Source organism: Falco rusticolus, chromosome 3, assembly GCF_015220075.1.
Source record: "Falco rusticolus isolate bFalRus1 chromosome 3, bFalRus1.pri, whole genome shotgun sequence".
Taxonomy (NCBI): domain Eukaryota; kingdom Metazoa; phylum Chordata; class Aves; order Falconiformes; family Falconidae; genus Falco; species Falco rusticolus.
In genome coordinates this window covers 104,325,407-104,345,777 of record NC_051189.1, presented here as the reverse complement: position 1 = coordinate 104,345,777, position 20,371 = coordinate 104,325,407, and the positions used below count along the sequence as shown (strand labels likewise).

At 50.2% G+C, this 20,371-nt stretch overlaps 1 protein-coding gene across 1 annotated transcript in view; it reads right to left on the bottom strand.

The window, feature by feature from the left end:
* Window positions 1–20,371, bottom strand: part of LOC119144991 (tyrosine-protein phosphatase non-receptor type 11-like) — a 57,935-nt gene that overhangs the window by 16,828 nt on the left and 20,736 nt on the right. The window contains exon 2 of the mRNA XM_037380986.1: window positions 6,011–6,133. Within this exon, the coding sequence (XP_037236883.1) occupies window positions 6,011–6,133 (123 nt within the window). The remainder of the gene's footprint in view (window positions 1–6,010; window positions 6,134–20,371) is intronic.

Sequence of the window (20,371 nt, the reverse complement as noted above, 5' to 3'; positions counted from 1 at the left end):
GCCTTTTGCCCTAGGAAGGGATGTGAAGCAAAGACCATTTGCCAACCATCTGCCATCAAAAGGAGGCCCTCAACATACTCCTCTGCCCTGCGAAACTTGCAAATAGCAGCACACATGCACAAGTCAGCCAAAGGCATCCACCTGCTTGTATTACACCTCCAACTGAATGATTTGCTTCCAAATAAATTTGAGCCACTCCAGGACAAAAGTCCATTGTCAGAGGAAAACATGCTTTCTTAAGGGAAGAGGGATCTTGTGGTAAAAGCACTAAGCCACAATTTGACAATGTGATGTTCAGCACCTCCTCAAAGGCTTGCACAGTGACTCCAGCCCACCGTTTGTTTCCTAGCTGTACCGTGGACAATGCTTCCCTTAGCTGGCTGGACTACCTTGGAAGAAGCAGAACCAGGCTTATCTCTCACTGAATGTTTCTGAGAGGTAGGCCAGGATTAACAGGGCTTTAATAGGGCTGGCAGGTGCTATGATGATGAGACACAAGGACAACTACTTCAGAGAAAAGCTTCTTTAAGCCTTTTCTTCTCCACATCCAACTTTCTTCCCGTCCACAGGCAGCGACTCAACCCACCTAAGATCCCCCCCTAGTACTGATTTTGTCCTTCTTGTGGAGCACATATTCTATAGGGCAAAATCCTCCTTGATTGCATGTCTTAACCTGTACCCAGAGTGTATTTGTACATGCCTTTTGAAAAAAAAAAAGTCCAGTTACATATAGGAACGCTCAGTGGAAGCGTTAACAGGGAAACTGCTCTGGAAGACTATGGCTCTAACAAGAGTTTGTTACCCAGAAACACTTTGTACTGTATCCCATGAATGAGGATAAGATCTGTTCCCATAAAACGTGACCCAATTTCCAAATTAACAGGGTCTCTGACAGACTGTTCTTAACTGTCTTGGCATCTGCATTACTGTTGTGGCCACAGGCCAAGCACCACTTCGGCAAACTTTCAACATGCTTCTTCCCTTTGTTCAGGCTATTTACCCAGACCTGGCCAAATCTGTAAGAAGCTGTTCACTTTCTTCAGAAGCAATTCTAAACACTTGGTCTTCTGAAAGCATGCTCTGGCAGATCCCAGCAAGCACTGAAGGCTGGAAACACGGGGCACTGTCTGTGTGGCCGCCCGTATTTCTTCCCCAACAGCTCTCACTTTCAAAGGGAGGTCTATTTTGTTTAGAATCACAATTAAAAATTGGGAGACTCGGTATCAAAAGCAAACCCAGTACCAGGTCCTTCTAGGAAGCAAGCTGTGACATAGCACACAATCAAGGCAAGGAAGCTTTTCTAACAGCCCTTCACCAGAACTGCGACATGCAAATAAACTCTACTTGCATCCTCCAAAAACCCCCCAACTAGCTCTGCTCCCACCACACAGAACAGCTTCCACAGCTGCCCGGCAAGCCCAGCTCCAGCCTCCAGCCCCTGCCAGGCGCAGAAGCTGTGACATCCCTCCAAACAGCCCCATTCAGCGCAGGTTTTGCGTGCCACTCTGAAGAAAGCATGAAGTGCCAGAGTGCTGCCATTGCCTTGGGCAAACACTGGCACTCCCAGCCTGCAGGAGCAATCCCTGCAACAAGGAGTATCACCCACATTAAGTGACCCACTGATACAGATCTCTTACTGTCTGGGTTGAGGCAACAGTGAAATACCTCCGGAGAGCAGCGCTGCAGCAACTGCATGGAACGAAACAGGACAGCTCACGTACAGACGCAGCGGATATTACTACAGCCTTACTCAAAATGACTCTCCATCATCATTACAGTTCTGCTGAAGTTGCCAGACCACTTTCCTCCCTGTTGATGTGCTCCATGTATTTGCCAAAGCACCCAAAGAAGAAGATGAGCCAATAAATTCCAATTCAGTACCCAGTACTGACGTAGCACCAGCACACCAGAGACCTCTCAGGAACACAGCCCTCTGGGCACCGGACCGCGGCCAGTGGGTCCGATCCCTGGGGTGGAACAACTGCTTGAGCTTCTCTTCGGAGACATCCCAGGAAGGAGCATGTTTAAGAGGAAGGGCTGACGAAGGGAGCCACGTCTGGCCGATTACAAGCTGCCAGTAGTTTGGACTCTGAGCTGAGGATTTTTTGAAGAATTTTCTTCTATAATTTTCAGACCAGGACAAACATCACCCGTTAATTAACTGTATCACGTCCCCTCCATGTGGCTTGCCTCTTTCTCTTAAGAGCTGAAAACAAAGCCCTGTGAAGACTAGTTGGCAATGGCAAAGGCTAAAAGAGTAACACAGAGGTAAAGAAAGAAAGAGAGGGAAAGCAGCCACAGAGTTTCATGGAAATCTTCTCATAATTCTGCAGAATTATTTCCTAGCCTCTCTTCAGGGACACATATCTGGATACACACCAGCACATGGTCACTTGGTGTGTGGTCTGGTCAGCCAAAACGCCATCGCCTGCTTTCCTTTCAGCCCACATCCTCTCTGTAATTAAAACGAGCTGCATTTCCCCTCACTGGCTTTCAAAAACCCTTGAAGAAGCTGAAGAGGGGTTGAAAGAAAGAGGAATTGTTTTCCTAAAGGTACGCTCTCCTACTGACACCTCTATTTTAGGTAGTTTTTTAAAAGATACCAATATTGTTTCCTTTGAAAACCTTTATTTCTCAGGAAGCAAAAACATGTATCGATGTGTCCAGTTCCAAGATAAAAAACCCCACGCAAACAACAACAAAAAAACAAACAAAAGAAACCCAAACAAAAAACTCTGTCAGGATACAATTCTAGGTGAGAATAACACATTTGTTATTTGTGTGTGTGTAATGTAACAGGGAAAGAGGAAAACCATAGCGGGAAGACGGCCACCCAAGTTTTCAGCTCTCACAGCGCATAAAGCTACTCATTCTATACTTTGTTGGGTGTTGCAGCTCTAATTCCCAAGAACATTTAAGCACGTGTTTTGGAGCCATCAGCAGTGGGCAAAAAGCGTATCGCTCAGATGAAGTATGAGCAAAACTGGTCTACCTAACCTGGGACTATGTCCAAGCAAGTTTTCTGTACCTGAGACTACAGGGCAACCCCTGCCTCAAAACATGGAATAGAGATGGGATGAGCCAGGAAAGAGCAAGGACTTGCAGGTAGAAGTAGTCAGCGAAAGAATTCTTTCCTTATCTTTGATTTGTGATGCCCCAAAGCTCAACACATTGCCTCTAAGCTTGTGTGTCTTATTTAATGTGCTTTCCTGGAAACATGGTATGTGTCACAGTATTGGTTTACTCAGAACTGTGAGAGCTGGTCAGACTTTCCACTGAGGTACAATCTGTCAGTGGGTTGTGGTGATGCTGTTCAATATTCAATATTAAGGCATGCTGTATTGCTCTGCTCTTAACTTGCCTCTCATTACGGCAAGGCACTGTTCATGCATTAGGGCATTAATTGGGCTCTATCTTATGGCCAAACTAATACTGTTATTAAATATTTACAGCAACACAAAGGTCTCCCTGCAGTAGGAATTGGTCCAACCCCCCTCCAATAAGCTGATGCTCCCCTTTCCTCCCTCCTCTCTGCTTTCTGTCACAGAGAAAGCAGAAAGGGGTGAAGAAATAGTAGCAATAATAGAACTGCTCTGATACTCCATGGGCAGCCCCATAGCTGTCCCACGGGAGGCCAAGATTTTATCCGTCTCAACACGTGCCACAGCTGGAAAAGGGGAGGCAGCGGATCAGCAGAGGTGGAAGACGACAAACCACAACAGCAGAAACACACATGGCCTTTGGCTGAGGCACAGGGACAGAGCTCAGGGAAGAAAACCATGCAGACTTGTGGACTGACTCCACAGCACAAGGCACGAGTGCAGTAATGCAGGTGTGGGAACTCGCCCTCTTGGCAAAGCCATTTACCTTGCTATTTCGGGGTAATTATGCTGCTTGCTGGGTATCTTTCCACATCAGGACACTGTTGCACAGCCATAACCTGCATCTGCTTGCACACCGCCTGGCTAAGCAGGTGCTGTCAGTACTTCACTTTACAATCAGACACCTCTCTGACTCACAAAATGACACAAAAAGAGACGCGAAGCTCACATGAAGATAACCCCCCGTTTTACACGTATTCCCTTGCTGTCATAGCTTGCTCAAGGCAGCTTTCTGTGGCTGGGTTTATTTTCCATTTTAATTAGAAGCACTTCCTGCCTCTCTCATTACCTCATAGCCACTCCTGATTGTGAGATTACTGGGGAGCTAGCGAAGTCAGATCCAAACGCTCCCTACCCAGCCTATGCACGAGAAAAGCTGGACTTCTTCCCTTCTGCTGTGTTGCGCCGTAGCAGAAGAAGCTGTGGTTGGTCAAAGCCACCCTAGAGGCAAAGGGCCAGACTGCTGGGATGCATTCCCCAACACAAAAGGAAGCATTTGAAAAAATAAGGCAGCTGCAAACCCTCCCTCTTGCCAAGCAAAGAAATGACTGCACCTGGCAGAGAGGGCAGAGAGGAGTGCTGTTCAAGTCTGCGGACAATTGCAAGGGGGGAAGAAATAAGACCAAGAAGCCTTTCATCTGAGCAGTTAAGGCAACAAGGAGAGAGGGTGATGTCTCAGCGGAGCCAGGCAGGCATTGCCACGCTGCCAGCTGCGGGGCAGAGGTGCACATGGAGGGACCGAGGCTCAGACTCTGCTGGTACTCCTCACGTCCTGCTGGATGTCACTGCCCTGACAGGTGGAAATGCTCTGTCAATTCTGTTGTTTGCACAAAGTTTCTCTAAACATAGTGTTGGTCAAAGGATTTATAAACTCACTGGAGTTTCCTAAACAAGATGAGGGCTGTTTAAGTTAAACAGAAGCCACCACAAGAAAAGAAGTCTGTGTTGCAAGTGCCTGGAGAAACCTTTGCTGAGCTACTTCTCTGCAAGGCACCAGCTGGATGCCACCTTGAGCCCACAACTTGCTTCTTTTATTTCAGGGACTCACTGGGTCAATGTTACTCTTTGCCTCCTCCCTTTCATTCATCTTCAAAAAGTTCTACCCAGTGCCTCCGCTCCACTGCATTGTACGGGGCTACAGTCACAAAGACCGTTGGCAAAACCGCAGCCTTCCTTTCTGCAGTTGCTTTGGCCCCAAAGAACACAAGAGCACTTTACAGGTGATGCACATGACTGTGTCTGGTAACATGGGCACTGTGAGGCTGGTCAGTGAGCTCAGCCTCTTACGGAGGCGTGCCTGGGATCCCTGATAGACACAGAACACAAGTCTCTCCCAAAAGCAACTATATTAAGTTCCTTTAAAACTGGACTGAGATAATAGAATCACAGAACCATTTGGACTGGAAAAGACCTTCAAGATCATCAAGTCCAACCATTAACCCAGCACTGCCAAGCCCACCGCTGAACCATGTCCTCAAGCACTGCATCCACATGTTTTTAAACACCTCCAGGGACGTTGATGCCACCGCCTCCCTGGGCAGCCTGTTCCAATGCTTGACCACCCTTTCAGTGAAGAATTTTTTCCTAATCCCCAATCTAAACCTGCCCCGGTGCAATTTGAGGCCGTTTCCTCTTGTCCTACCACTTGCTATCTGGGAGGAGAGACCAGCCCCACCTCACTACACCCTCTTGTCAGGCAGTTGCGGAGAGTGAGAAGGTCCCCCCGAGCCCCCTCCTCTCTGCACTGAACACCCCCAGTTCCCTCAGCCACTCCACATAAATTCCTGCTGGGCTTGAACATACTCCCCCAGAAAATAAGCAGGCTTGTTGTTACCTTCCCTCCTCTGGCAACAGTGGCTCTGGAAAAACACGCCACAAGCACAGAGCCAGCCCTGGCTGGGCAGGGGCACGTGCAACCCACAGGGATGAACAAACCCAGAGTAGGGGGGTGGGAAGCGGTGTGTGCCTTTTGGCACAGCTCCTGCAGCGATGGGGGGGGAGTTTACTTTGGGTGGTACCACAGAGGGGTCATCTCTCCCCTTGCCCATCCATCAGTCAGAGCAGGGTGTGCTGGACAGCTTGAGACAGCCCCTTCCTCCTCCACAACCCGCCGGCTGCTGTCGGCTTACCTGACAGAGAGAGTGAAATCTCCTGGGTTGCTCTTACTGGGTCGAGCCAGAAAGCTGCCATGGACACCTCTGGTCAGGAGCAGCTTCTCTGCCTCAATTCCGCTGATGTTGGGATGAAACCACCTGCAAAGTGCAAACATGACATTTGAAATGGCAGTTAGCCTGGGCTTGCCCTGCCTGCCTTCCCTGCTGCCCGGGGGCAGACCCCACTTTCCTACCTGCAAGGCAGGTCCAGAGCCCCAGTCCTGCCCACCCTCCTCCCCACCACCTCACGGGGCTCAGCTTCCACTCAGAAAACCCTTCCCTTCAGATGTCACCGTGGAGAAAGTCTTCTCAGACATTTCTCAAGAGAGGTCTCTTCCCAAAGGACTTTGTCCTCCTGTCCCTCAGATCAGGCAAGAGCAAGAGCCCCACACGCTTTCTGTGGCACGGGCAGGAGATTCCCTCTCAGGAGGAAACCACTGGCTGAGAAAACAGCTTTGACTTTTCTGGGTCCAGGTCTGATCCTGGCCAGATGCTTCCCACCCTGCCAGGCTCATGCCCTTGGAGCTGCCAGATGAACTGGGCCCAAGAAAAGACCTGCGTCCCTGAGGGTGCTTAATAGAAATGCCTGAAGGGTTTCCTGGCATGTGTCACAACAGGAAAAAAGAAAAAACCAGAAAAAGCTCTAATATCAAGGGCCCTAAAGCTCTTGTTCTCCTCAGGGAGAACACAAGCCTCAGGACTTTGATCTCTCCCATTTCAAGTTTGTTAGGAAGAGGGGATGCTCAGAGCTGGAGAGCAGGCGGCTTTGCTTTGATGCTCTGTGCGGGAAGGAAAGGCGCGCTCTGGTCTGCAATACGCTGCAGCAGCAACAAGCCCGTGTACTGCCAAAGGATTTCTCAAGCACTGGTGCAAACGCAAGGGCAAGAGCATGTTCCCAGGTCTCCCTCTCTGCCCTGCCCACCAAAGATAACAAGTCTGCTCCAGCCTCAGCTAAGACAGCTTTGACTCTTCAACTTCAGGTGAAGCAGCCGCTTTTAAACTCATAATTAGTCATAGCCCAAGCTGTGGTGCTGCAGCCACCTTTCCCAAGAGCAGAGAGGAAAACGACCCCAGCTGCACAACTGCTGGGTCAAAAGCAAAGTTCTCTGCAGGGGACCAGCGCACAGCCAGGGGAGCAGCAGCAAAGGGAACGCTGCTGGAAAGCAACAGCGCGGTCGGTGCTCACGGGCAGCAGGGCATCATCGAAAAGGGACAGGCAGACAGCTCACCCTAAGGGGAAAAACGTTTCATCATATCGTGAGCTACTTTAGCACAATCCTTGTATTTTAAGTGTCACCCTACTGACCTCATTTCTGATGCTATCAGTCTTGACCAAGTTTTCTTGATGGAACTGCAAGACACTGTGTTTCCCCAGGCTTTAATGCCTACTAAATATGCATACTAGACCAATGATTCCCCATGTGGCACCAGCTTTACGGTTCGATCTTTCAGAAGCTGCTGAAAATCCACTTTCTAAATGCCAGGCTATTTTGAGTAATCTCACAAGTCACACAAAGAGCACCCCAAACAGAGTCACTCCATTCTGAAAGTATTGCTCAGTTTTAGATCGTGCCAGGAGACATTTCTGCATGGGACTGCTGTAATATTTTTTGTGAGCAAAGAGGAGGACATGAGCCACAACTAACACTGTATGACAACAAAGCTAGCTTACTGAGGGTTTCTGGCCAGCACCAACTGCAAGAAAAGAAGCTGCACACTCAAAACTCCCTTCAGAGTAAAAGGGCGATGTTTTAAGAGTTCCTGCATAGGCAGACACAACTGCTGCACCACTCTGAACCAAACGGCCCAGAACTGCAACGCTTAGTTTTACCAGCAAAGTGAAATGTGGGTTCTCAAGAGGAGCATATCTGGAAACATTTAGTAAGCTAATTTCTTGTATACAGCTGACTGTGGATCAGACTAGCCAACACACTGTCCCCCACAAAGGGTTTGCGAGTTTATCTCGATTTCTGCAGAGAAATGTGTAACCCAGCATCTCGCTGAGCGCCTGCGTTAGGAAATACACCCAAAGACTAAACCTACAACCATAAGCACAGGCACACTCATTAGAATGTGTTTGTCCCCAAAATACACATAGAAAAGGTCAAGAAATGTCACCATCTCCTCCACAATTTGGGATTTCCTCCCTCCCACCGCAAGCTAAACAGTTTTGATTAAAGATCCTTGAATTCTGGAGGAGGAGAGGTCTGTTAGGGAAGGGCCATGGAAACAGATGGTAAACAGGAATCCCAGCATTTCCAAGCCTTATATTCCTGACATCCCAAGAGTGACACGCTTTCATAAATCCACTGTCTGCTGGGCCAGCACTTAACCGTGCCGCAAAACTGCTACTGGCACAGCAATGAATGCCTCTAATGGAGCTTAATGGAGCTCAGGGACAACACAAAGCTGCCAAAGGCCACACATAACGTTTCCACTGAATGCCTAATGGCAATAAAACCAGCACAATATTGCTAGCCAGAATGCAGTAGGAAATACCTAAGGAAACATCTCTAGTAGAAGTGGGATGAGAGCTCCTGCAGGCATGTACCCCTAGCTGCGAGCACACAGCAGTTCTGAGTATCTCAGTGTAACAGCAGCACCTGCCCAGGGGTGTGCACCCCTCAAAGGCTGCCCTGACACCTCCCCTCATTCCCCTGTCACTCAAGGCTCCCCCATAAATACTTGCTGTCCTGGGATGTGGTACCTCAGCCAGAGCCAGACCTGTGTGATGCTGAGAACTTTGTGTAGGCTGTCAGCGTCAGGGAGAGGGCAGAGGTGCTGGGGCTGTAAATCTTCCAGCATCTGAGACACTCTGCTCCCACAAGGAAGGTGGCAACAGAAACAAAAGGACCTTATGTCCAACATCCCTCCAAGTGGAAGAATGAGTGCTTTGGAAGGGAGGACCACAACCCTCTTCCTTTTCCACCGCAACAGCTGTTGACCACAGCTACAAAATCAGTTTGCATCAGCCCCTTTTCAGCATCCTTTCTCTCGGTGAAATACTGAGAGGGAATAGCAGAGGCCACTTACTCTGCAAACACTCAGCAGTAGGAGAGCACTGTAAAACAAGACAGGGAAGGAGTACACTGGGGGCGAATCTGGGGCTCTGTCGACTTTGATGTTGTCTCTGTGTCACTAAACAGAAAACTAAATGCTAAACGCCCTTTCCCTTAATGACTCCCACTGCTTGGACAGGAACCAATTCATACATGCATACACGGACAGATTGTTATTTAGCTTGGAAGAAGCACAAACAATGAGCTGAGGAGAAAACCTTTGCAGCCCCCATGAACAGAAGAGTGAGGAAAGGTTATTTCCCAATTCAGCATTGAAAAAAAGATAAGAATGAAAAAAAAGAGGCAAAGCCCTCTTCAAGCATAGGCACCTCTCCCATGGATTTCCAGAACAAAGCAAACCTCCTCGCACAGCTCATCTTCGGAGGGCTGCATGTGGACGGGAGCGTATTGCTTGGCACTACTGCACACAGTCCGCCTTCTTGAGCCAGGGAAGACGCTACAGGCCTGTCGCAGGGTATTCTCAAATTCAAGGTAGTCTCCATTTGGGAATTCTGGTCCCAAAACTGAGCACTTGCTCCCCAGAGGCTTTTCTGCCTGGACTACATAAGAATTTGCAAAATCCAGGAGGTTTGTTGCAGCGCACATCCTCAACCCCTCGGGCAACTCAGAGAGGTCCAAATAACTCAGCCCCCACCCCTCCCACTCGCAGGCGATTCTGGCACACCTACTCCCACATCCCAGCTCGCTCCCTGTTCCTGTAACAGTGGAATAAAAAACAACAGCAAAACCAGCCAAAACTGAACTTAAGGATCTTTGGTTCGTGGGGGTTGCCCCATCCTACTCGTGTACACCAAGAGCCTTCTCTAAAGCTCTCTGCTTTTTCATCCTGTGGGTGAAGGCACAAGTGCCACGGCCACCGCAGAGCCCAAGGTGCTTTTATCAATACAGCTTGTTTTTCCCCTGGCCTGCAGCAAGCCGTACGTGCAGAAGGCATCTTTAGAGCTGTTTTTCACGATGGTTTTTACTGGAGTACATTTGTTGGTAAGCAAAACCAACCCACAACAGAGCAGACGAGAAGAAAGCACCAGCCCACACATCTCTCACTAAATGGCAACACTAAAATGTGCAAAGAGCCTTCGACAGCCCCACCGCCTGCAAGCTGCAGCCGTGCATCAGAGGAGCAAGCACCACCCACTCACAGGGGAGCCCTGGGCTTTGGGTCACATCTTCTGGACTCACAGATTGTTTACAGGAAGATCTGCAATGTTTTGAGAAAGAAAGCAAAGGAAGAGAACCCAAACTAGATCCCCAGCAGACCCAACCTAGATCTCCAGCACAGCGGGGGAGAAAATGTGCATTGTTACTATACCGTCACTGTTTTGATGTCAGCAAACTGCATTATTGTGCAGTAGGTCATTCAAGTCACCGCTCGATTTTTAGTGTTATTGCAGAACTGAGTCAATCCTAAAGAACTGCTTCAAGTAAGAGCGGGGATCTAGCAACTCTTCAACTCTACCGCTACAATCAAACATACAGTCTACTTTGGGCAATACTCCTTTTCCCTGAAGAGAAATGCATTTCCCTTCCATCGTTCAATCCAGCTAAAATCAAACTTAAATTAAAAAAGCCACCCATAAGTGCCTTTCAGGAACCAAAGCTACAGAAAGAAATTTATTAAAATAAAGAGAGAAAAGGGAGGGACTTGCATGTAGTGTTATCCCCAGCACAGGCTAACAGAAAGACAGCGTTGGGGCTGCCGGGAGGGACCCTGCAGAGCGGGAGGGGGCTCTGTGTCGGGCTGGGGCCAGGCTGGCCAGTGCACCAGAGAACGTTCATGCTTCTGCATGTTCAGAAGCAGAAAGGTCCAGCAGCCATGAGGCCACCAGAAAGCCTGCCGTGAGAAACCCAGCATGGCTGAGGGTGCCACGGGGGTGGCAGTCGCTGACGTGGCATGCCCTCAACACCACCTTCCTTGCGGGGAGCCCCTCAGAACACCAGCCCCAGCTCTGAACTCCTCCAGCAGCACCAGCTCTTCGCCAGCTCCGGCAGCCTGCAGCTGGCCCGCGTCCAGCAGCTCCCACCGCCCGAAAGCCTCGTGCGTGCTGATGGATGGACCGCTCGAGCGCCCCAGCCAGCATGGGCAGATCTGGGTGCGGGGCTGACAGAGGCAGATCAGCTTCGGCGGCTGAGATTTACCCACTTACACAAAAGGGCAAACCTTAGGCCAGCTGTCCCTCGCCTGTGCTCTGACCGATGCAATGGCTACAGGCCCTTCCTGAGACCCTGTGGGTACGAAGATAGCGACGGTGGTGACACAGCCCCCCAGGCCCAGGGAAATCAGATACAGGGACCTCTGGCTTCAAGCAGGTCCCTGGGTGGGAGCAACATTCCAACAGAAGCTCTGGAAAAGCAAACCTTTCTCCGTGTTAAAAGTTATCAAACAATTTCTCTTTAATTACGAAAGAGTCATCGTTTCCATACAGTATTACTCATTTCCTCTGTAACATGAGCAGGAATGCTTTCTTCTGCTGGAATGCATCCTTGTGCCCCTGTCTTGGGATAAAACAGAACAAATAGTTGAGCAACACCGTTACACCCTCAGAAATCTATAAAACAAGGCATTATTAAAAGCCTGGCTGGGAATGCCAGTGTTCTAAGCAGCTCCAGCAAACGTCCCATGGATAAAAAGCATCATACCTGAAACGATACTTCTGAAATGATTCAGAGGCCGCTGAATGCGGCATTGGGGAAGCAGGGTGCCAGCACCCAGACCCACCAGCAGATGAACTCTTGAAAATGACTGTCTGAGGTATAACAGAGGGATACAGGTCCCAGCTAATGCTTACAGGGCTAACCTATGGGTAAACAATGAAGTTCCTAAGTGAGGCCCCAAAGGAGATGGAAGCACCTTACTCCAGATCAGCACTTTTCCTTTTTCCCTCCTCTCATACAGCTCATGGAAGGCACAAAGCGCATCTCATGCAGAAGAGAAAGCTGCCAAGGAACACACTGGCTGCTGAGACTCACAGACCAGCAGACCCAGGATGGTTACCCCAGGACACTGCCCAAACGAAAGCCAGAGCCACCCCCAAAGACCTGAAAGCAGCTGCCACAGGGTTGGAAACCGCGTGTGCCCAGGGCTTCACCGCACTTATTCCCGGGCACCCCGGAGAAGCCACCCCCAGGCACACAGCTACTGCAGCTCCCGTACTGCCCGCATCTAAAAGCTGATTTAGTCCAACGCTAGCAAGAGAATTTGGAGCATTTTTAAGGGTAATTTTTTTTTTTTTTTAAGCTTAGAGAGGATCAAAGCAAATGTGGCTCAAGAGACAACGCCTACGCACTTCGTGTGTGGTTAGCACTGTTTGGTTCAACACAAACTCCAACCCAGCAAGCTGAGGTGGTTCAAGAAACTGGAAAACACAGAGGAGGGGACCAACCACCACCAGACTTCCCTTCTGCTATGCTGCAGCCTCCCAGCACTAGCCAGGAGCAAGGGTCAGCGCTCACAGCAGAGGCTGTCGATACAGGGCACAGGGACCCCCAGGTTCCCCAGCCAGAGCCCCCTCGCCTCCCACCGCAGTGAAGGAAGGGCAGGATGTGAACCCTGCCCTTGGAAGCCACCAGGCAAATAAACAACTGAAGCTTCTTCCAGCAGAGAAATGAGGCTGACCTGTGACAGCAGGCGTAAATTGGGGCAATGCAGCGTTTGCAAGACTTCAGTTTCCTATTCACCAAATGGGAAGAAGTCTTCGGAGCTGCTTAAAGGACCCAGACGCTTACCCATTTAAAGAGAATATAAAGATCCATCAGTTTGTTCTTGTGCTTGCACACAGCAGAAACACTCCTTTCAGCGCTGAACAGCGAAGGACACACACCAGCTGAGCTCCCACAGCATAGCTGAAGCAGAAGCGAGGCCGAGACAGCCACAGAAGCAATTCCCTCTCTGTAAGGCTATCAAATCCATAGAATGGAACCAACAGAATCATAGAATAGAATCATCAAATCATTTAGGTTGGAAAAGACCTTTGAGATCATTGAAGTCAACCATAAACCCAACACTACCAAGTCCACCACTAAACCAGGTCCCTATGTGCCACAAGCTTCTGGGTGGCACGAACACTGCTGTCCTGTCCCTGCGAGAGACCTCTGCTACGGAGGAGGAGGAGCACCCATGCATCAGGGTCCTGGCTTGGAGAACAGAGGAGCCTCAAAAGGGAGGCAGACTTATACTGGGACTGCGCCCCTGCTGCCTCTGGGAACAGCAAGGCGCCACAGCACAGTTTGCTCTCTGCAGGCAGCCTGTGGCCAGGGAATACCATGGCCACGCTCTCAGCCAGGTTGCTCTGGCCTCCCAGCTGCCTGGCCACTTGGCCACCCCGGTTATGGGAGGAGACCCAGAGCCAACTAATATTTAGACCCACTTGTCAAGAGTGCTATCTGCTGAAGAGACTGCTATGCGTCACGCTCAGTGGTTTCCAAGAGGAATGAAAAAGGCATCCCTCACTTGAATGTTTGGAGTTTTCTGCAGATACGGTTTGGGATCGGCAGCAGCTACAGCATCGCAGTGATCCAAAGGGCAGCGGGAACTTGCTTGTGTGAGCGGGGTGCTCCTCGCAGACCGCCTGGGGTGAAGCTGACAAGGAAGCCTGTACTGTGAGAAACCAGCAGCAGACCACATGCTGCCAGCAGCTCTTCAGCTTATAAACCCCTCAGGCTGCAAAAGGAAGAGTAAACCTCCTAGAAACCACTCAGGACCCCATGTAAAACAGAAAGCATCCAGAGTGTCAGTAGTGCTAACTTCAAGCATCGAACAATGTGGTTAGATTTGGAGTGTAGGGTTTGACATAGAAAACAGTAAAAGCACGGCTGTATTCTCCTCATTAGAAGACACTCAGGGTCACCCTATCCAAGCTTTTCTCTGGATTCACCAGGGCTTAAGGTTTGCTCTGCTCAGTACTGTTCTGATACTTGCTGGATACAAGTGGCGACTCCGAGAAAGGTGCTTCATTTGCACCAGGACCAGCAACAGTGCACCACATGGTGATGCTGACACACTAAGCAAAGATGCTAAAACATTGGCTGTCAGCAAAAATCCACAGCAAAGTGCTTGCATAGCATGGCATGGCACTTCCCAGGCCATCGGGGGGGTGGGGTGGGGGGGCAATGACAGATTTTCCTAAAAAGATGGAAATAAGCAATTCCATGTTAGCTGAGGGAGAGGTCATACTTGTCCTGTGACATTAAGGCTTAATTTAGCATACTGTGCATTTACTGTTCAGCAAGGCTGCTGTTGGTTTGAAGATGTTTCCATGCTGGATTATTAGCATTCACACCTTCGTTGAAAGCTGCTCTACACAGACATGGCTGCATATAAAGCACTTCTCAAACCTGACGGAGCTGCAGCCGCCTCCTTTGTTGGTTCTAGTCTGGTTCAATTCAAATCCCATCAGAAGACTCATTATACCAAGCACAGCCTCAAGGGAGTGTATTAAATAAATATACCCTGCACATCTATGCAGTTCTACCTACAGGTAAATATTTTCATTTTCCAGAAGCAATTAGCATCACAACAGCTAACCATGCCAGTGCACGTCATCTAATATCCCCCAAGACTTTCGTAAATAACTTCAAAACAAACTAACAAAAAATCCTTACTACATTTCTAAGTCAGCATACCCGTTTCCACAGCAGGTACAGGAGTCTGCATTGCATTCTCTGGGGTGCAACAGTCACTTCTATGGAAACCGGCTTGCTTCCCCAAATATTTTACACAGCGTTTTCCTAATGGATCTCACACTACGGTGAGAATAGTTAACGACTTTCCCTGAGAAGGCACATGTCTTATTTTCACCAAATTCCAGTAGAATCTAGTTGTCTAACGTCCTCTGGCTCATTTAAAGCGCCCAACTTTTGCACAAACCAAATTCTCACCACCAGCACAAACAGCCAACTCAAAGCAAACAAGGTGTTCATGCAGAAGGTCTGGCCTCTCTCCACTGCCATTTACTCCAACGCTTAAGGAACAGCACAAGCAACAGCAAGTAGCAGATGGACTGGTTACTGAGGCCCTGAACCTGCACAGAGGTTGGCGAGATTGCTCCCAACAAGCAGATTTGGAGTTTCCAGCCAGTTCTCAAATTGCCTTAGAAAGAAGATGATGCTCCAGCCTTCCCCAGCCTCCCTGATCACCCCACAGGCTGGGCAGAGGCCTCCAAGCCACTCCATACCCCTCTGCCGACAGGGCTGGACACCCAAAAACTCCAGTGATAAATCTGGGACAGACAGGCACAGAAGCTTGGGTCAACCTGTACTTCATGTGGCATCACTGAAGTCACCTGGTTCTTGACAAACCCTTCAATAAAAGGAACACAGGCTCTCACAGTACAAGAGCAGGTAAGCAGGGTAAAACCCTGCCATGCTTTTGACATGAGTAACCAACTCCCCAACTGACCTGTCGAGAAGAGAGCAGCATTAAGTAGCAAGGATGAAAAGGTGTGCAGGGTTGGAAGAGACTGGAGACCTTTCTTTGCTGCACAGCAGAAGTCAGGCTCTCACTTCAGGAGGGGCAGATCAGTAGTTTCTGCAGGCAAACTCTGGCTATTCGCAGGGTTTTGTAGACTCCTCTTTTAAGCTGCTGATGTGCCCCACTGGATTTGATACCACAAGGAAGAGCAGACGCTAGAACTCCTTTTGTGTGCAGTGGCCAGCCTAGGCTGAGGATGCACACACGTTTCCCACCAGCCCCACCTCCTTCAGCAAGGCCAGGTTTCCATTAACATCTGTGAAAAGAGCCAGGGTTTTGCTTAGTTTGGTTTTTTTTTTTTCCCCTGTTCAATTTTCAAGGCTTATGGTTAGTGAACATGTGTGCACAGAGGGACTTCCCCAGAGAAAACACAAGCAGAGCACCATTATCGGGGAGAAGAGCTGAGACAAAGTACCCCAGCAGGTACATGCTCAGCGAGGCGATGGTGGGCACAGGCAGCTTTGGGGTGCCGATCAGCCTAACTGCGCATTACACGTGGCCAGGGCGCTGCAGAACTCTTCTGCCAGGCTCAGGTCAAAGAGGGTCTCACCAAAGCAGCATGAGAGCCACAGACATGAAACCAGGTGCCCCGGTCCTGCATACCAGAGCCCAGGCTGCTAGCCCACTGGCAAGCCCCAGTGAAGCCCCTGGTGCTGTTTCTAACAGCTAGCAACACAGCCGTGAAGGGTGACCAGCACCGCCCAGGCACCATGCCTCACTCCACCGCTGGAACTGCTGCAGGGGCTGCTCAGAGCCCCTGGCCGTTCACTGCCCACCCGAACCCCTGGGGGAAGCCCTCCCGCCAGCTCTCTGGAGAGCCACGCTCCCTTCCCAGCAAGCCACTGCCTTCTCAGCAGCTTTTGAAGCCTGCTAGCGCATCAGAGCTCAAAGCAAAGGCAACTTTCCCGTTCCATTCAGTGGTCTCTGGGCCAGTCCCTTCTGAGACCACCCCCAGCCCACCGCTCTTGTGTGGAATGTGTCGCTCGTGCTGGCACAGAGTGGGCATCAAACAGCCTGGGCTGCAGCAACGGAAACCTCAAACCGACATCTCTGCCCATCAGGTGCTGGCCTTCCTGAAAGGCAAGGCAGAGCCGCAGCCCACCTAACGCCTCTTTACATCACATTCAGAGAGGGGTTTTAATTCACCACCCACGTTTCAGTTTGAAACTCAAATAGCACAGCCAGAAATGGTTTCATGTACAGCTCTTCACTTTTCCATAAATGTCACTTTCAAGGCAGTGCACTGGGCAGACTGGTTTCAGTCAAAGCAACTGGTTTTAGCAAGGGATTAGCAGTGGCCTCTGACTACACGGGTGAGATCGGTTTTATGACTTTGTCATTTCACTGCAGCTTCAGTCCTGTCCCTGGAGGAAGGTGGCTGGACAGACCCGCAGCTGCCACCCTGGGGGAGGGGGTGGCTTTTGCTCAAACAGGAAGAGGAGAGTACACATACAAAACTCAGAAACAGCAGTAAAAGCACTCCAGGAGCTCTTTGCTGCAGGCCTTACGAAAACAGGAGCAGGCAACACCCTCCTGGCAGGGAGCTGGTGCAGACAATTTCCATTTACTGGCTCTGGAACCTCAGCTGGCATTAATTGTTAATTAATATAAATTCACATCTGTCCTATCTCCCTGACACATGCAAGACTCTGCACTCATCTACTCCCTATGATTCAGTCCCTGCATCTAAATTATTCTAGTCCATGCTTGCCATTGGCACATCTTCCTCTTTTCACGTGCTGTCCCATTCATTTACCTTCTGAGCCACCCCCACCATCTCCCCCACCTCCTGAAAGCCGCGGTACATTCATGATCTGTCACAGTCTCTTAGCAAACGGTTTCAAGTTGATTCAGTGTCTAAAGCAATGATTTTGCCTAAGAAACTAGATAGCTTGTTAAATACGGCTGACATCAGAACAGAGAAATCACTCCAAGAACAAATACCACAAAAAACTCCCGTCACATAAATAGCAGCCAGTTAAGGCTACGCATCAGTCCCTCTGCCTGGGATGGATGCACAGACAAACATCATCTGGGGGACCTGGCATCTCTCTGTGGTCCCAGATTCTCTGCTTTGCAAAGGCTGCAAGAGTTCACACTGCTTCACTGTTTTAGTGTGAAACTGTTAAAATTAGCATTTTGACCGATGCTCTTTCCACTTCAGAAACAGACCCCACTCTTTTCTCATAACTCACCAACACAAACCAAAGCACACAGCCCAGTATGCCCCCCTCCACCTCTGGAGCCAGTGACCGGCCATTTACCCCCAGAGATGTAGCAGCTACGCCGTCCATGCCAGCACTGCTCCAGCTGTGTCCAGGAACAATGCTCCCTTAGACACAGCCTGGACCAATAAAGGTGTAACCAAGTCCTCTGAGCTGCCTTCAGGTTTAAAGCCTACAGTGACAAGTGCAGCCACAGAAGCCCTTCATTCAAGCACATTAAGGCACTTCCACATCTTAACTCGCTTTACAGCACAGTCAGGATGGGGAGCAAAGCCCCACTGTGACAGGTACTACAGAAAGCTCTCAGAGGGCCAGCCCTGCAACAGCATCTCATGATGCAAAGTCTGAGAAGAGCAGCGTGGGAGAGGCCAGAAGTAGTGTGGCTTGCTGAAGTTTACCCAGCGAGATCAGGACTAGGACTGGCACTTCACACTCCTATTAAATGCAGCCTCCAAGCTGGGCCTGATTTCCATTAAGGTTGATCCGCCTGGAAGGACAAAAGCCTGAGAAGGACCCGAAGCTTGCAGGCTGACTAGTGACTGCCAGTGGCATCTGGCAGTGACCCCTGTGCTCCCCACGGCTCCCTCAGCCTGGGCTCCATCGCCGACTGCCCGCTCGCTGAAAGCGCCTCTGCCCCGCGCAGCCCAGAGCACGAGCACGGGGGAAAAGAAGAGTCTGTGAGTACAAGCTCACTTCTCTAAAAAGGCTAAGATCTAAGATGTGAAGAGTCAAAAATGCAATCACACAGTCACCTGTTACCTCTCTGGGGAAACCCATGACTATTAATCAGGTCATCGGCTCAAAAATAGCAATTTCCACAAGAAAAGCCAGAACTGCAAATGCAGACCTTCCCTTTGTGGCAAGTACTTCACAGTGCACCGGCACATGGGTTTCACTGTCTGTGTCAAGAAGCCTGGGTGAACTTTACAGACAAAAGGTCATATTCATACCCTTCTCACTAGATACCCAGTGTGACAGCCTTGCTAAAAGGAGGGGGCGGGGGGGGGGGGGGAAGAGGGATAAAGGCCTGCCACAGTCCTGTTTTCCTTTTGACCCAAGCAAGCACTTGTCAGGCAGGAGGCTGTGACACAAAGCACTTCAGCCCAGTACCCCCCTACGGACTCTCGGGGTCTGCAGAGGCTCTCTGCCCCAGCCAGCACAACAGCCGTGGGCACGGATGCGGCAGCTTGGCCGCTGCAGGCAGAACAGCCCATCAGCACATCTCTTCTGCATCCGCCTCAGCTACTCACAGGAAAGCCAGGATGACTGCCTGCTGACAGCTCAGCCAGGGCCTCTGGCACACAAGCTGCCCCATTTCTGACACTGATTTAGTCACACACCTGTTCCAGCGACACTTCTATCTGGATCTTTCAGCTCTAGTTTGAGAGGCATGGCTCACCCTGGCTTCAGGAGAGATGGAGGAAGATCTGCAGGTCTAAAGGGGCGAACAGCTCACGGGAGATGCCGATTTCACAGCTACTAGTCTCAGCGATCCTTCCAGCAGCCAAGGTGAGTCTAGGCTATACCCAAGCCGAGGTGGCTGCAGAGAGTCTGATCTCACCCCGCACACACGTTAAGCCAGAGCATTCCATGGCTCTGCCTATCGCAGGGGCTTCCTCACAGCCCATCCCGCGCTGCCGATACGGAAAACCTCCTTCAGCATCGTGTCTTGCGCTCCCCAGATAAAGGCTCTGCAGTGACAAGGAAAGGAAGAAGGAAGCTGGGGACAAAATTAAGATCCAGGACACAACAATACACCATTTGCAGACAAAAAGGACAGCATGCCCTGGAGGACTCAAACAAACAGTAAGGCACTAGAGCACGAGTGCGTGACCTGGCTTTCAACAGCAGCGTGAAGCGGAATTGCATTACATGCTCGCACAGGCGCACATAAAGTGTGTGAAAGAGACTGTCACCTGCCTGCCATATTGCTGTCTCCTCCTCACTCATCTCAGTGAGCAGCTGCTGCCCATTTCACTCCCACCAAGCCCAGCTCTGGTACCCTCTGGGAGCCTGCAGCAGATGAGGTGCACGTACAAGAAACGGGAGGGATTATGCCTGTGTCATCCTGAAGGTCTCCCATCACTCATGGTCCACTGTTTTGCAAACACTTAGTCTAGCAGCTCCGGTCCTTAGAGCAACAGCTTGTGAACACTCAGCACATCTGTTGCTCAAGCTCTCCCCTTGCTCAAAATGCTTCCTACAACAACGTCCCAGCACCCTGCGTGCTTGCTTTCTGCCAGGCTGGCTGCAGCTGCAGAACCAGCAGCTCCCGGTTTCTCTTCGGCCAACTTGTGCAGCCAGGAGAGTCTGTCCAAAGGGTGTAAAGCCAGCATTAGGCCACAGGGGTGGTACAGGGGACGTTTACCATGCGTCAGAGAAAAGTCTAACTGATCTGCTCTGCTGTGGATCAGTGCAAAGCCTGTGGCTACCATATGCAGCATGCCTAACCATAGCTGCGGAACGACACTGTGAAAGATCAGGCTTCAGCTGGTCCTCTCTAGCCACAGGATGAGATGCTTCAAACTAAGAACTGAAGTCAGGAAGGAAGGAGGAGTTTAGTTAG